The following is a 17102-nucleotide window of genomic DNA, read 5'->3' on the forward strand; positions in this document are numbered from 1 at the left end:
CGAGTATTCTCTGGAGCAAAAACCAGGAACCCAGATAGCGAATGCCGACGCACTGAGCTGATTGCCTTTATCGACCGGGCCCCATGTCGACCCCCACGACCGGTGAGGTGGTTGCAACCCTATATTTTATGGACACCTTGCCTGTCACGGCATCACAGATCCGTGAGTGGACCCAGACGGAGCCAGTCCTGTCACAGGTTTGGCACATAGTCCTGTATGGTGGGCAGCATAGACAGCTCCCAGGCGAGTTGCGGGCATTTTCCTCCAAGCTGTCAGAATTCAGCGTGGAAGACGGCATCCTCTTGTGGGGGACGCGTGTGATTGTCCCGGAAAAAGGACAGGAGCTGATACTATCAGACTTGCACAATGGGCATCCAGCTGTGACCAAAATGAAAATGTTGGCCCGGAGTTATGTCTGGTGGCCAGGCCTCGACACTGACATTGAGAAGGTGGCCCAAAACTGCTCCATTTGCCAGGAGCATCAGAAGCTTCCGCCGGCCGCGCCCCTACATCACTGGGAATGGCCAGGGCAGCTGTGGGCGCGCTTGCATGTGGATTTCACCGCCCTTTTCAAGGATCCATGTTCCTTCTATTAATCGATGTCCAGTCTAAATGGTTAGAGGTGCATAAGATGGTAAGCACAACGTCCTGCGCAACAATCGAAAAGATGCGTTTGTCTTTCAGTACTCATGACCTCCCCGAGGTGCTGGTCACGGACAACGGCACTCCGTTCACAAGTGGGGAGTTTGCGAGGTTCATGAAGATGAACGGCATATGCCATATATGCACCGCTCCATACCATCCAGCTTCAAATGGGTTGGCAGAGCGCGCAGTGCAGACATTCAAACGAGATCTAAAGAAGCAGTCTTCCGGGTCGATGGACACGAGACTGGCTCATTTTTTGTTTTCATATAGGACTACCCCACATGCAGTGACTGGGGTAGCTCCCGCGGAACTCCTAATGGGCCGAAGATGTTTCACCCGCCTCAGTATGGTTTTCCCGGACATTGGAACTCCCCTCATACTCGCCCACACAAAGCCCAAAATAGTCTTATTCACCCGCTTGAAAAAGGCCTTAGGGATGAAGATGGGGAGGCACTGAAAGACAGAAATCTGGGGACAAAACCAGCCCTTCCAGTTCCTAGAAGCTCTCAACGCCATGGCCAATGGCTCTATGGCCAGAGCAAACAGTAATGGGGAGAGGGGCACCCTTGCCTCGTCCCTCGGTGTAGTTTAAAATACCCCAACCTTGGCCAGTTTGTATGCGCACTCGCTACTAGTGCCAGATAGAGCAACCGCACCCAGTCAATAAAGCCCTCGCCAAACCCAAACCTTCCCTGTGCCTCCCACAGGTAATTCCACTCCACCCGATCAAAAGTCTCCTCCGCAAACATCGCTACCACCACCTCCGCCTCCTCTACTTCTGAGGGCATTATAATAACATTTAGAAGCCTTTGAATGTTGGCCTTGAGTTGCCTGCCCTTAACAAACCCCGCCTGGTCTTGCCCTATCACCCCCGGGACACAGTCCTCCATCCTTGTGGCCAGTATCTTAGCCAGCAGTTTGGCATCCACATTCAGTAGAAAAATCGGCCTGTATGACCTGCATTGCTCCGGATCCTTCTCCCGTTTCAAGATCAATGAAATTGAGGCCTGCGACATTGTTGGGGGGGGGGGGGGGGGGGGGGGGGGGGGGGGGAGACTCCCTTCTCCCTTCTCCCTTCTCCCTTCTCCCTTCTCCCTTCTCCCTTCTCCCTTCTCCCTTCTCCCTTCTCTCTTGCTTCGTTAAATGTCCTCACCAGCAGTGGGCTCAATATCTCTGAAAACTTATTCTAGAATTCCACCGGTAGCCATCAGACCTCGGGGCCTTGCCCGACTGCATGCCCTCCAGGCCCTTGATTATTTCCTCAATCTCAATTGGGGCTCCCAGGTCCTCCTCCACCCTCGGGAACCTCAACTGATCCAGAAATTGCCTCATCCCCTCCACCCTAGCCGGGGGTTCCGACTCAAATAATTTACTATAAAATATCTTAAACACCTCGTTCACCCCCGCTGGGTCCAGGACAGTATTACCGTCTCTACTCTTACTTTACCTATCTCCCTGGCCGCCCCTCTTTTCCTGAGCTGGTGCGCCAAATTCTGCTTGCCTTTTCCCTGTACTCATAGATGCCCCCCTTGCCTTCCTCACTGTTCCACTGCTTTCCCTATGGTCAACAGCCCAAACTCCACTAGTAACCTCTGGCGCTCCCTCAGTAGCCCTGTGTCCGAGGCCTCCAAGTATCTCCTGTCCACCTGGAGTATCTCCACCACTAATCTATCCCTCTCAGCCCGTTCCACCTTTTCTCTGTGGGCCCGTATCGAGATTAATTCCCCTCTGACTACTGCCTTTAAGACTTCCCAGACCGTTGCTGCAGAGACCTCCCCCGTATCATTTGTTTCCAGGTAGTTCTGGATAGACACCCGCCCACAGACCGCCTCGTCCGCTAGCAACCCCACATCCAATTTTCTCGGCGGGCGTTGCTCTCTCTCCACACTAACCCGTAGATCCACCCAGTGCGGGGCATGATCCGACACTGCGATTGCCGAATACTCAGTATCCACCACCTTCAGTATTAGCGCCCTGCTCAGAACAAAAAAGTCGATGCAAGAGTATACCTTGTGGACATGTGAAAAAAAGGAAAACTCCTTAGTCCTCGACTGTGCAAACCTTTCATGGGTCTACTTCCCCCCCCCCCCCCCATCTGTTCCATAAAACCCTTCAATTCCTTTGCCGCAGCCGGCCTCCTCCCTGTCCTGTATTTTGACCGGTCCAATTCCGGATCAACGACTGTGTTGAAGTCCCCTCCCATGATCAGGTTATGTGACTCTAAGTCTGGGATCTTACCTAACTCCAGTCTCATAAATTCCACGGCGTCCCAATTCGGAGCATATATGTTCACAAGTACCACTCGCACCCCCTCCAGCTTCCCACTCACCATTATGTACCTACCCCCCTTGTCTGACACAATTCTCCATGCCTCGAATGCCACTTGTTTGCTGATCAAGATCGCTACTCCCCTGGTCTTTGAGTCCAGTCCTGAGTGGAACACTTGGCTAACCCACCCCTTCCTCAATCCCGTCTGGTCTGTAACCTTTAGGTGTGTCTCTTGTAGCATTGCCATGTCCGCTTTCAGTCCCCTCAAATGCACGAACACGCGAGCCCTCTTGACCGGCCCATTCAGTCCTCTTGCGTTCCATGTGACCAGCCTGGGACCCCCCCCCCCCCCCCCCCCCCCCCCCCCCCCCCCCGCGCCCTCCGCTTCCTCGAGTCCCCACTCGGGCTGTCGCCGCTCCCGACCTCCCATTTGTCCCCTAGTAACAGTTCCTCCCCTGTCAGCAAAGCAGCCCCCCCCCCCCCCCCCCCCCCCAGCAACAACACTAAAAACCCAATCCCCCAATTGGCTTCTCCAATTTACCAATTTTGAAATTCTATGGGTCAATAATATAAACAGTTGTCCTAACATTGACAACTGGACAACCTCACTATATCCCTCCTTCAGACCGTTCATCACTCCTATTTCCTGTCACTCAGTTTTCTATCCCTGCTCTCTCTGCCCTGTTTATGCCATGGGGCTTTTTGTTTGTTGGCGAGTGTGCTATTTGACACACTATTAGGGGAGGCAGTGGTACTGTCGCTGAACTAGTAATCCAGAGACCCAGAGTCATGCTCTGGAGATTAAGCCATGGCAGATGGTGGAATTTGAATTCAATAAAAATCTGGAATTAAAAGTCTAAAGGTGATCATGAAACTACACCATCTGGTTCACTAATGCCCTTTGGCAAGGAAATCTGTCATCCTTACCTGGTCTGGCCTGCATGTGACTCCAGATCCACAGCAATGTGGTTGACACTTAAATGCCCTCCGGGATGGGCAAGAAATGCTGGCCCAGCCAGCAACACCCACATCCCATGAACGAATTTAAAAAAAATTAAAAACCAAAATTGAATTTTTCTTTCCACATACACCATATCAACCGCATTACTTTCATCAACCCTCTGTTACTGCATCAACAAACTTGATTAAGTTAGATTGACAGATTCCATGCTGGCTTTCCTTAATTCACATTTATCCAAATAGATGTTAATTATGTACCAAATTATCATTTTTATAAATGTTTCCCACCACCATGGTTAAACTGACTGACCTGTAGTTGCTGGACATATTCTTACACCTTTTTTCTCCGAAAAGGTTATAAAATTTGCAATTCTCCAGTCCTCTGGCACCATGCCTATATCCAAGGAAGATTGGGAAATTATGGCCAGTGCCCCACCATTTCCAAAGTTATCTTTGTAAATATTTTGGTTCAAGGTGGTCTTTAAGACTGGATATGTTGTAACTATTATCAGAGGAGGTACAAGCTACTTGTATGGTTTGACTTTAAAAATGTCTTTCAATTGCCTTTGTACTTCATTAGGCAATTTATACTATGCATAAAATTTATTGTTCAACTCTCTTTCCATGTTAAGATTTCGACCCATAAAAGGAAGACAGGAAGACCTCAAAGAAGTAATGGAGGATTTCAAGAGGAAGGAGAATTTAGAAAAAGCCTTCAAAGCACTAACAACTGGAGAGTGGGCGAGACACTATTTCCTTAACAAAAACAAAAGTCAAGAAAAGTTATTTAAGGAGCATGTATGTGGAGTTTTCTTCTTTTTTTCGATGAAAAGATTTGCTTAAGGGTTTAAATAATCCAAAATGCTCCAGCTCTCAAATGTTATTTTGACACAATTTGACACAAAAATCTGAATGAAGCATAAAAGCCTTCCAAATCTTTCAATGCTTTTTGCATTGCACCTTGTGTATACCGCCTGTTAAATTTCACTAGGAAAATTTTGGAAATTTAATGACTTCTGTGTAAAATATTTGTGTGCATTCTTGCGTTGTTATTTAATAAAATGTTCTATGATCGTGTAGCCTGTTGTTCTACATTTTCCATAGAGCCCAATTTGCTCGCTCTTTGGTTTTAGAATATAATTTTGAATCTGGTGGTCATGTTTAGAAAGTGGTTAAGAATACACGGGAAGAGTCGAGAAGTAGTACAAAAGCAAATATGTTGCAGTGAACCTTTACAAGATGCTGGTCAAAATACAGTTTTGGATCCAATTTTGGGCATTACACTTATGAAGGATTTGAAAGCATTGGTGAGGGTGTCGAAAGATTTTGAGATGACAGACTTCAGTTCTGAGGATAGATTAGTGAAGCTGGGTCTCCTTAGCGAAGGTTGAGTAGAAATTTGATAGTGGTGTTCAAAATCATGAGTCTGGACAGAGTAGATGGGGGAAAACTGTTTGCATTGGTGAAAGGGTCAAGAAGCAACTTGTCAGGATCTGGAATGTAATGTATGAGAGTGATGGAGGCAAATTCAATCCTACCTTTCAAAAGGGCAATTGGATCATTGCCTGAGGAGAAAATAATTGCAGGATAAAGGCAAAACGAACAGGAAGTGGGACTAGGTGAGTTGCTCTTGCAGAGAGCTGTCATGGATGCAAGAGGTGGAACAGCCTCCTTCTGTACTATAATCACTCTGATTCTAATCTACCCTTTTTAAAAGGGAAAACCTGTGGGCAAGCTGAGCTGATTGTTGGCTTTGTTTTGGAGCAGTCATTTGGCTGCCAGGAAAGTTCATTATGTATGTGAAACCTAAAGCAGTACAAACTCCTATGGAGTGGGTTGCCTCTGTAAGTTCATTCTAGGCAACAAAGGCACTTGGTGATGCTGATGCAAATGATGTCATGGTCTTCCATGTATAATTTTAAGAAGGGTGCAATCTAAACTGCAGTCATTAATATTGTGGGTTTATACCTTGCAAAACAGGAGCTTATAGTTCCGCTGTTTGAATGGAATCTTATCTTGCCCCAGAATAGTACAGAGAGAATTGTTGTATTTATCACTAAATATTCTGCAATTTTGACCATTTGTATGGCTGCAAATAATTTGGTGAGGGTGTGCAAGACATCACTGGCTCTAATATTCCCCTTGTGCTCCTAATTCATTGGACTATATATATCACATTTTCTGACCATGACAACAGTGTAAATATAATATGGTCAAGACTCCTTATTGATTATTTAACTCTGGCATCTAAACATTGCTAAGCACCTGTAGATAAAGTGTGGTTCAAATCAAAAGAACTACTGAATGGAGTGGATATCTGTAATTCTCACGTTCAATGTTCAACTTCATGAAACACTAGATCTAGTTCCACCTCTTGCATCATTACATCTTTAAATGTGCTTATAATGATGTAGCCAATTCCCTGTGGGAAGATGTAGATTCCTGGACCAAATCAAAAGTCATCAGGTGCAGTGCTGAGTTATGGTTCAATGATCTGTCAATCAAATATTTGCACCTGTCTTATAGGAAATTGTGGTTTAGCGCAACTTTGATCCTCAAGTTCAACTGTATAAGATTATATAAATGTAAAAATTATACCGACAAAGTATTTAATGTATTTTGGGCAGGTTTTCATTTATCTGAGAATGTTTGCAGCCGAAAGTGGATTTGAACTCTTGCCTTGTAATCGGTATTCATCGGAGAAAAATGGAGCCAAGATAGTTGCAACCAGGGAATGGTAAGAAGTCGACTAATTTTAGGTCATAGATTGATTTTGGATCTGTGTTTTTTTGATACTGGAATGGCATAATAGATCTATGTTCATGGACAAATTAGTGATAAAAGCAGCGGTAGGGCCCGTGGTCTCCTAATCTACAATTTTCAAAAATGATTCTGTGGAATTAAATCACTGCATTCATACCGAACGCAAGCAGTATTTTTGCTACTTTTACCCCTGGAAGAGGTATGTGTATATACATGCACTTTCTGCAGTGTAACAATCAAGCTGATTCCATTGTAAACAGACTTGATAACTACATGTTACAAATACAAACAAATGCTGGACACTTTCAACAGGTGAGGCAGTTAACATTCCAAGTTGGTGACCATTCAGTGAAAGATATTTCAGGTGGGTAGCTTTTAAAAGCAAGTACAGGGGAAAAGAATTGTGTTGGAGGGGTGGGAATGGCAGGCAGAAAGCCTTTGATGAGCATTTTCTTTTGAAATGTAAAATATAATTATGCTGCAATGCAAAAGGCAGTGATCAAGTGACGAGAAACAAATGATAGGTTGCAGCAGAATGGCAGTGGAAGAAGGGAACTTGGGCAAATCTGGCAAAATAGAAGACTTCCATGGGCCATCACTGCTGAAGGAACGTCTTTTATATAGAACATACAGTGCCGAAGGAGGCCATTCGGCCCATCAAGTCTGCACCGACCCACTCAAGCCCTCACCACCACCCTGTCCCAGTAACCCAATAACCCCATCTAACCTTTTCGGTCACTAAGGGCAATTTTATCATGGCCAATCCACATAACCTGCACGTCTTTGGACTGTGGGAGGGAACCGGAGCGCCTGGAGGAAACCCACGCAGACACTGGGAGAACGTGCAGACTCCGCACAGACAGTGACCCAAGCCGGGAATCGAACCTAGGACCCTGGCGCTGTGAACCAAAAGTGCTATCCACTTGTGCTGCCCACGGTATGCTGAAGATCTCCGGTTTATATATATATATGGAAAATTTGGTACATCAGAAATATTAGATATTGAAACAATGAGTTCAAACATACAACAGCAGATAGATTTTATAAAATGATTTTTAAAATAAGGCATTTAAAAGAAGTGTAGCCAAAGAATGAGATGGGAGATGCTGTAAGGGTGACTAAAAGCTGCTTCAGAGAGTTGGTTTTCAGGGGTGTCCTAAAGGAGGAGAGAGGGTGGTTGGAGAGCTTTAGGCGGTTTAGATGGCAGCGCAATTTCAATAACTTTGTAGAGGAAATGACAGTTCTAGATAGGTGATAGGTTGCGAGGGCGATAGGTTGCGAGGGCAGAGGAGTTCATTTGTATTTTTTTTTTTAAGTGGGATGATTAATTTTGTCAATGAGAGGGGCAGTACTAGAAGAAATAGAGACATTTACAATATCAGCTATCCTGGGGACCAAGAAGGAAAGTGGAATCTAATTTTGCAGGAATGGGATCGAAGGAGGTGGGGTGAATCTGTGGATAAGGTGATCTGAGAGAGGATACGAGTGATGGAGAAGGGGAGATTTGGCTAGGTGGGCAAGGTGAGGGTGGGGCAGAAATGGCTGAACAAATGGTCTTGATTAGAAGCCAATGAGTTACTTGCATTTATTCATGAGGTTGGGGCAGGGGAGAGATGTTTAACGAGTCAGTGGCCATGTTTGATAAGGAGATTTGTGTACGAATAATTAATTTTCTGGCTAGAAGTTTGAAATAAAGTTTGACTTTAATTATTCCTAATAGTTGAGCAGCAGATACAATTTTTTTTCAATAGATGCAAAGAAACTTCATAGCACATCGGTGTGGTCCTTGGGTCCTGTACAATATTTATGTAACACTGTAACCTTTTGTTCTTTTCCTATATTTGTGACGGGTAAACTCAAAAGGCATTAGTTTACAGAAAAGGATGGAAAGCGATTCCCCTTTCCAGAGAGGAGTACTTTTCATTCTAATGCTGTACTTCGATTGTAAATGTGCTGTTAAGTACTTTTTCATATATCTATGGCCCTCCTTGAGCTCCTCACACAGAGGAAAAATCTTAATTATCATTGCTCTTGCTAAGATTTGGTTGTGAACTGTAAGGAAAATTAACCTAAACAAATTAGTATTTTACAATGAATGGCAGACCTAAGTTATGTCCTGGTACAAATCACACAAAGTTGGTATGCAAGTATGGAATGTTGCCGTTGACTGCAAGGGGGATAGAGTATAAAAATAGTGGTGTTTTGCTACAGTTGTACAGTGTATGCATGAGCCCACATTGAGAGTACTGTGTATAGTTTTGGTCTCCTTATTTATGAAAGGGCATCATTGCATTAAAAGCAGTTCGCTCTATTGATTCCTGGGATTAAGGAGTTATTTACGAGATCAGTTTGGACCGGTATCCACTGGCATTTGGAAAGATTGGGTGTAATCGTATGGAACCACATGAGATCGTGAGGGCACTTTGCAAGGTGGATGCTGAAAGGATGTTTCCCCCTTGTGGAAATAGGCGGCACAGTTTAAACATAATGGGTCTCCCTTTAAGACAGGTCAGGAGAATTTATTTTCTGAGGGGTGTTTTTCAAATTTTCCAATTAAGGGGCATTGCATGCCCAATCCACCTACCCTGCACATCTTTGGGTTATGGGGATGAGTCCGATGCAGACACTGGTAGAATGCAAACTCCACATGGACGGTAGCCAAGGCCAGGATTGAAACCGGGTCTTCTAAGCCATGAGGCAGAAGTGCTAACTACTGCGCCATCGTGCCACCCTTCTCTGAGGGTTTGAGTCCGTGAAGTTCATTTTCCCAGGGACTGGTGGAGGCAGGATCATTGAATATTTTTAAGGCGAGAGTTAGATTTTTGATGAACAAGGGAGTAACAAGGGGATCAGCACGAGGCCACAATCTGATCAGCCATACTCTTACCAATTGCAGCAGCCGGGCGAGGGGCCAAATGACCCTCCTCCCAATTCATATGTTGGTGTGTTATAAATATTTTTCCCTTTCACTCTCCTCAAAATTATTGCAGTAGATTGTAATGGCATTATGTATTTTGCAGACGAACGGTCTTGATTTTGTGAAATATTGATTTGTATATAGGAAGAAGAATGACAAGATCGAGTTGTTGGTTGGCTGCATAGCAGAGCTTTCAGAGATGGAGGAAAACCTGCTACTTCGACATGGAGAAAATGATTTTAGTGTCATGTTTTCCACAAGGAAGAACTGTGCTCAGCTTTGGCTTGGACCTGCTGCATTTATTAACCATGGTATGGAACCCTTCATTTATAAAAAAAAAAAAAAGATTTTACAGTAACCATTGATTTTTTTCCAATTAAGGGGCAATTTAGCGTGGCCAATCCACCTGCCCTGCACATCTTTGGGTTGTGGGGGCGAAACCCATGCAAACACAGGGAGAATGTATAAACTCCACACGGACAGTGACCCAGTCCCGGGAATGAGCCTGGGACCTCGGTGCCGTAAGGCAGCAGTGCTAACCACTGCCCCACCGTGCTGCCCATGGAACCCTTCATAAGAATTCATTTGAATGAATAAATAGTGGTTGAATAGTTAATGCATTGCTATATTCAGGTGCTCTTCTGTTAATTCAAAATAATTTTGTTTGCCGTAATGAAATTCAAATTACCCAGTCCTTCAAATGAAAGATTATTATGAGTCAAACCAGCAAAACTCGAAAGACAATAAAAACTTCTTAACACAACCTATTAAAATGCACATAATTCTAATCATTTTGAAAAATACTCTGGTTTGATTACTTGCACTTGTATTGTCTTTACCATAGTAAACATTCCATGGTCTTCACATGAGAGATTATCAAACAAAATTTGACACTGAGCCACATTAAAAACATCTTTTTGTGATACACTTGGTTAACGGTATCTTAAAAGAGGAGTTTAGGGAGGGAATCTCAGAGTTTAAGGGCTGGGCAACTGCTATAATAATCTGGCATCATTTGAGTAATACAGGATATTTACTGAGTTTGCAGAGCTATGTGAACTGGAGGCATTATTGAGGCACACATCTTACTGTGCTGGCTACATCTTGCATGAGGCTGCATGAAAAAGGTACCAAAGCATGTGATACTGCATCACTTTCTGTGATGTACTCCGTATCTGATTAGTATATTACACAGTTACAATTAACCCCTCATACTTCTGATGTGTCTCATTGTACCATGTTCTGTTTAAATGAGGTAAGGCCATGGATGTGGTGCCTGTTCAACCACTTGTCAATCGTGAGCTTGGTCTCTGATCCAAACTGGCTCCCTTGGTTGAAAGTCTGGCAGGTTGAATGCCTTGTAACATTTGTCATAGTTTTGTTTCTGGATGGAACGATATTTGTTTCTCTGTCCCTCTTTTCTTTCTCCAAGCCACCAGCTTGTACTTTTGGCATGAGTGTGTGAGAGAGAGAAGGGAGTTGAGTTCTCGGTCATCTTCCATTAGGAATTCACATGATGATGAACCATTTTGGAATAGAGATGGGCGATAGTTCATAAGTGGAGGTTGGATGGTGTAGTTCTTCAATGCTCTTCGCGACTCACTGCTCTTTCGCCTTCAATGTTAGCTTGAGGATATTTTGAGAGTTGGTGGAATGGAAAAATCCATACGATGCAGTGACCTCTTCAAAGAATTCATTCGCAAACTGAAGATCCATTATCTGAGATTAGAAGGTCTGGCATTCCATGTGTTGCAAATATCTCCTTGAGCAAGATGTTCATGTTTGAAGAGATTCATCCCAAGGAATTTCCATGGTCGTGGTGGGGGGGAAGGTGACATCCAATAGTTTTCTTGTCCCCTGACGATAAATAGCACCGAGAATACAGCTTGATATCATCCCTACCTGGCTATCAGACGGAATATCTTTCTCTGGCTTGGCATTTTATGATGCGTAAATATCCATGATGCAATCGTAGGATGTTGAGTCTCGGAACTGTTAGAATGACCACTCTCTTGTCATAGTAAATCATCAACTATACTAAGGTACCCTCTGTTTATCATACTGAGAATGGGATTGTGTGGCATATATACCAGCTGTCCTTTGACACAGTACTCTCTGACCTGAACATGTTCATCAGATTTCTGTGCATCTCTGAATTCATTTAGATGCTGAGTTGCTGGTACAGTAGTGGTTTTATTAAAATAAAGGTTTCTGCCTCTGACGACAAGAGCTATATCATCTAGTTAAGGGCTTGCCACTGGTTGTGAGACAAAGCATCTGCTATATTCTGCTGCTTTCCTGGTATGTACTTTGCATCATCACCATCCTCTTTCTGAATCATTGTACTCTTGGAGGCATTTTTTTTTCTAACTCCAGAATGACACCAAGGGCTCGTGATCTGTCTCTGTCTTGAAGTGAAGACCAAGAACATGCAAACTTTTCACAACCCCATTTGGCAGCTTCTTTCTATATCACTGGTATCCCTGTTCAGTCTCTGTCAGAAAACTGGTCTTCTGTCAGAAAACTCTGTCAGAAAACATCTCTCTGTATCTGAAAGAGTACAGCTCCCAATCCTGTATTTAAAAAAAAAAAAATACATATGCAACAAAGAGGGTAAGTAGATCTGGCTCATACTTAGCTAAAACAGCAGTTGATATCAGCATCACTTGATTGTGTTGTGCTACCGTCAGCACCATGTATTGTCCAGTTGGAACATCTGATGTAATGTCTCATTGACAAACAACTAGGTTGAGCAGGAACTTTCTGACCTGGTTTGCTGTATGCATAAATCTCTCGAGTTTGATCAGGTTCTGAGGAGGTGGAAACCCCTTGACTACTAGTGTCTTCTGTGGAACAACTCTTGACACCAGATGCATCCACAAAATGCCCAAGGAACCTTAGTCTGCTGCAGGAATTCTCATTTGTTGTTGCGAGTAAGTCCTGCTTCCTGTAGATGTTGCAACGCAGCTCGCACTTAGTGTTATGGCTGAGTGGGTCCATGGATCAGGACCACAGCCATGTGACATCCGACTCCATCCAGTCCTTCGATGATGCTCGACATTGGCACAAGAGTACAGTATGATGTCAAAAGGTAATTGAAGCGAAACCTCTGGAGGAGGGCGTAGAAGGATGGGTGAGTAAATTTGCAGATGACACTAAAGTCGGTGGAGTTGTGGACAGTGCGGAAGGAGTTACAGAGGGACATAGATAAGCTGCAGCGTTGGGCTGAGAGGTGGCAAATGGAGTTTAATGCAGAAAAGTGTGAGGTGATTCATTTTGGAAGGAATAACAGGAAGACAGAGTACTGGGCTAATGGTAAGATTCTTGGCAGTGTGGCTGAGCAGAGAGATCTCGGTGTCCATGTACATAGATCCCTGACAGTTGCCACCCAGGTTGAGAGGGTTGTTAAGAAGGCGTACGGTGTGTTAGCTTTTATTGGTAGAGGGATTGAGTTTCGGAGCCATGAGGTCATGTTGCAGCTATACAACACTCTGGTGCGGCCGCATTTGGAGTATTGCGTGCAATTCTGGTCGCCGCATTATAGGAAGGATGTGGAAGCATTGGAAAGGGTGCAGAGGAGATTTACCAGAATGTTGCCTGGTATGGAGGGAAGATCTTATGAGGGAAGGCTGAGGGACTTCAGGCTGTTTTCGTTAGAGAGAAGGAGGTTAAGAGGTGACTTAATTGAGGCATACAAGATGATCAGAGGATTGGATAGGGTGGACAGTGAGAGCCTTTTTCCTCGGATGGTGATGTCTAGCACGAGGGGGACATACCTTTAAATTGAGGGGAGATAGATATAAGACAGATGTCAGAGGTAGGTTCTTTACTCGGAGAGTAGTAAGGGCGTGGAATGTCCTGCCTGCAATAGTAGTGAACTTGCCAACACTAAGGGCATTCAAATGGTCATTGGATAGACATATGGACAATAAGGGAATAGTGTAGATGGGCTTTAGAGTGGTTTCATAGGGCGGCGCAACATCGAGGGCCGAAGGGCCTGTACTGCGCTGTAATGTTCTATGTATATCAAGTTTGAGAGCAATGATTCTTCACCGAGGGGTAGCTGCCAAAAACTTCCCTTTGCATCTGGCTTTATGATGATTGAACTTATTGCCAGTTTAGCTAAACTCTTGTTCATGGATGACCTAGAAGTCGAAAGTGAAATTCACCCTTTGTTCAACTGTATAAGATCCACAGAAATTCTGATATCCTTTGGGTTTTGGCACCTGGACCATCCTTGAATACTAATTTGTTTGTCTGTCACGGGTGAAATGATCCACTGCTTCAACTTAGTCAGTTTCCTCCTTTTCCTCTAGGAGTTGAGCACACACTGGCTTTGTTTCTCGACAGCATGACATATGCTGTGAACAGCTGTGGGAATTCAGTTCTGATATTTTTGGGCTGACTTTCACAGCTTTTCAGTTCCTCAACTCTGCAAATCAGATGCAAGTCGATATCGACCTACTGCTCGAGAATGAATCCCATGCAATGCTTCCATGATTTCTTTTCTCCCTGCTGGAGGGTTGTTGTTCAGTTCTCCTAGGGCCTTGAGTTCTATCTCCTTTTTATCCGTGATGACTGAAGAGAACTTCTCTCCAGCTGTATTCAACTTCAGAAAGAACCAAAGCTCCTGCACCAAGAGCATCTTGTTTCCTGCTACTAGGGTATCAGCATTCTGGTAGCTTACACGTGGTTCCTGGATCGGTCCAAGGAAAGGCACTCCAGTATCATGGGTATCATCTACTTCATTGTATAGTGCTGCCTTTCAAAAGCTTCCCTTTCTGTGTGTTCTTCTTGCTTCAGCATGCAACCTGGATGTAGCCATCTTTTCTGCATGGATGGCATCTGTCCTCTTTGGCAAGGCAGTTTTCACGCCTGTGTTTTTCCCTGCCACACCAAGTACAATTGGGAAGAGCATCCATCTATACCTCCGCTGTCTTCTCTGTTTTTAAATTTGACATGCCATTACGGCGTCAGCTGTTTTTGAGATAGGATTCCTTCTGACACCTTAAATCGCCCTTCGATTTTGGTTCTGCACCTCAACTCGTATACTCATGTGGATTGTTTTTGCTTGACTACAAGTGGTCAGACAGGTATCATCCGGCACTCCAATGACAGCCCTGTCTCTGATCAGTCCCTCTTTTGAGCTGCCATTCCCACAATTCTCTGCAGTTGCATACAAGTCATTCGTAAATGCTACACTTTCTCCTTGATCTTGGATTTGTTTGTTAATTTAGCCAGCTCAACCTCCAATTGAAATATAAATCAATGGCTTAGGTTACTTCATGGCTTTTTCCTCATTGATGTTCTGCCTGATGATATCATCTGGCCAGCAGCATACTGACCTCTCTGCTTACCTTTTGCAGCATCACCCATCTGGAGCGATGCCTACAATTCTCTGCTACCAATTCATCAATGCTTCGGCTTGCTTGGGTGGGGCCTGTGATTTTGTCAAAGCTTTCTGGTAATGAATGTTCTGCTGACGAGGGAGGGACTTGAGCGAAGGGACAGAGGAGGTTGGGGGCGGGGGATGCCTGGGGATTGACCGGTGGAGGTGCGGAGCACGGGCTGGAGGTGGGCCTAAAAAAGGGATGGCTGATAGGCGGAGTGGGTGGGGGGGGGGGGGGGAGGCAGGCAATGATTTCTCTCTCTTTCCCCCCCCCCCCCCCCAACTAGCTGATCACCTGGAATGTTCGAGGGTTAAGTGGGCCGGTCAAAAGGGCACGTGTGTTCGCGCATCTTAGGGGATTGAAGGCAGACGTGGTGATGTTGCAGGAGACTCACCTTAAGGTAACGGACCAGGTTAGACCGAGGAAAGGCTGGGTCAGTCAGGTGGAGGATCCATGGAGATTTGGGCAGTCGAGGTGAAGGAGTTCTCCTTCTACTCACGTGCATAAAGTGTATTGCCGGATTGATTTCTTTATTTTGAGCAGGGCCTTGCTGGCTGGGGTGGTGGACACTGGGTACTCGGCGATACAATCTCAGACCATGCTCCGCACTAGGTTGACCTGCTGGTTAGTAAAGACAGTGACCAGTGCCCGCACTGGAGGTTGGATGTGGGACTTTTGGCGGATGAAGGGGTGTGCGAGCGGCTGAGGAAATGCAGCTGAGGAAATACCTGCTGGTCCATGCCACGGGGGAAATTTCAGCAGCGGTGGTGTGGGAAGCACTGAAGGCGATGGTCAGGGGGGAGCTGATCTCTATCCAGGCCCATAGGGAGAAGGTGGACAGGGCGGAGACGGACCGACTGGTAAAGGAGTTACTACAGATTGATAGGAGGTATGCGGAGACCCCAGAGGCAGGGCTTTTAAGGGAACGGTGGAGGCTACAGGCGGAGTTTAGCTTGCTGACCACAGGGAGGGCGGTGAAGCAGTTGAGAAAGGAGAGGGGGGCGATCTATGAATGTGAAGAGAAGGCCAGCAGAATGCTTGCACAGCAGCTTAGGAAGAGGGAGGCAACTAGGTAGATAGGGAAAGTAAAAGACGGAGATGGGAACTTGGTTGGTGATTCGGTAGGGGTGAATAAGGCGTTTAGGGATTTCTACAGCAGACTGTACAGGTCGGAACCCCCTACGGGGCCAGAGGGGATGAGGTGCTTCTTGGACGGGCTGAATTTCCCAAAGGTGGACAGGGAGAGGGCAGTAGTGCTGGAGGCCCTAATCGGGCTGGAGGAGAAAGTGGAGGGCTTGAAGGCGGGTAAGGCCCCGGGTCCGGACAGGTACCCAGTGGAGTTATATAAAAAGTTCTTGGGGATACTGTGGCCGGTGTTGTTGAGGATGTTCAATGAGGCAAGGGAAAGAGGGGTGTTGCCCCCGACGATGTCACAGGCAACGATTTCGCTGATTCTTAAGTGGGACAAGAACCCGGAGCTGTGTGGATCCTACAGATCTCCCTGTTGAATGTAGATGCCAAGTTGCTGGCCAAAATCTTGTCCTCCAGGATCGAGGATTGTGTCCCGGACGTTATTGGGGAGGACCAGATGGGGTTTGTTAAGGGCAGGTAGTTGGTGGCCAATGTAAGAAGGCTGTTAAATGTGATCATGATGCCCCAGAAGGTAGGGAGGCGGAGGTAGTGATCACAATGGATGTAGAAAAGGCTTTTGATCGGGTAAAATGGGACTATCTGTGGGAGATACTGGGACAGTTCGGATTTGGGCGGGGCTTTATTGACTGGGTCAGGTTACTGTATCAGGCTCCTGTGGCAAGTGTACGGACGAATAGGACTACATTGGACTATTTTAGACTGCACCAGGGGACGAGACAGGGATGCCCCCTCTCCCCACTGTTGTTTGCGCTGGCTATAGAGCCGTTGGCAATTGCTCTGAGAGCCTAGAGGGGCTGGAGAGGACTGGTCCGGAGGGGGGTGGGGAGCAGCACAGGGTTTCGCTCTATGCGGATGACCTGCTTCTGTACGTTTCGGACCCAGTAGAGGGGATGGAAGAAATCATGAGTCTGGGAGAATTTGGCCGGTTTTTGGGGTATAAACTTAATATGGGAAAGAGTGAGATGTTTGTGGTCCAGGCGAGGGGACAGGAGAGGCGACTGGGAGAG

General features: G+C 45.6%; 1 protein-coding gene across 7 annotated transcripts in view; it reads left to right on the forward strand.

Annotated features, from left to right (window-relative positions):
* Positions 1-17102, forward strand: part of kmt5b (lysine methyltransferase 5B) — an 87007-nt gene that overhangs the window by 47088 nt on the left and 22817 nt on the right. For all 7 annotated transcript variants that reach the window (XM_072466535.1, XM_072466540.1, XM_072466534.1 and 4 more), the window contains 3 exons: positions 4506-4671; positions 6501-6610; positions 9698-9864. In XM_072466535.1, the coding sequence (XP_072322636.1) occupies positions 4506-4671; positions 6501-6610; positions 9698-9864 (443 nt within the window). The remainder of the gene's footprint in view (positions 1-4505; positions 4672-6500; positions 6611-9697; positions 9865-17102) is intronic.

Source organism: Scyliorhinus torazame, chromosome 10 (assembly GCF_047496885.1).
Source record: "Scyliorhinus torazame isolate Kashiwa2021f chromosome 10, sScyTor2.1, whole genome shotgun sequence".
Taxonomy (NCBI): domain Eukaryota; kingdom Metazoa; phylum Chordata; class Chondrichthyes; order Carcharhiniformes; family Scyliorhinidae; genus Scyliorhinus; species Scyliorhinus torazame.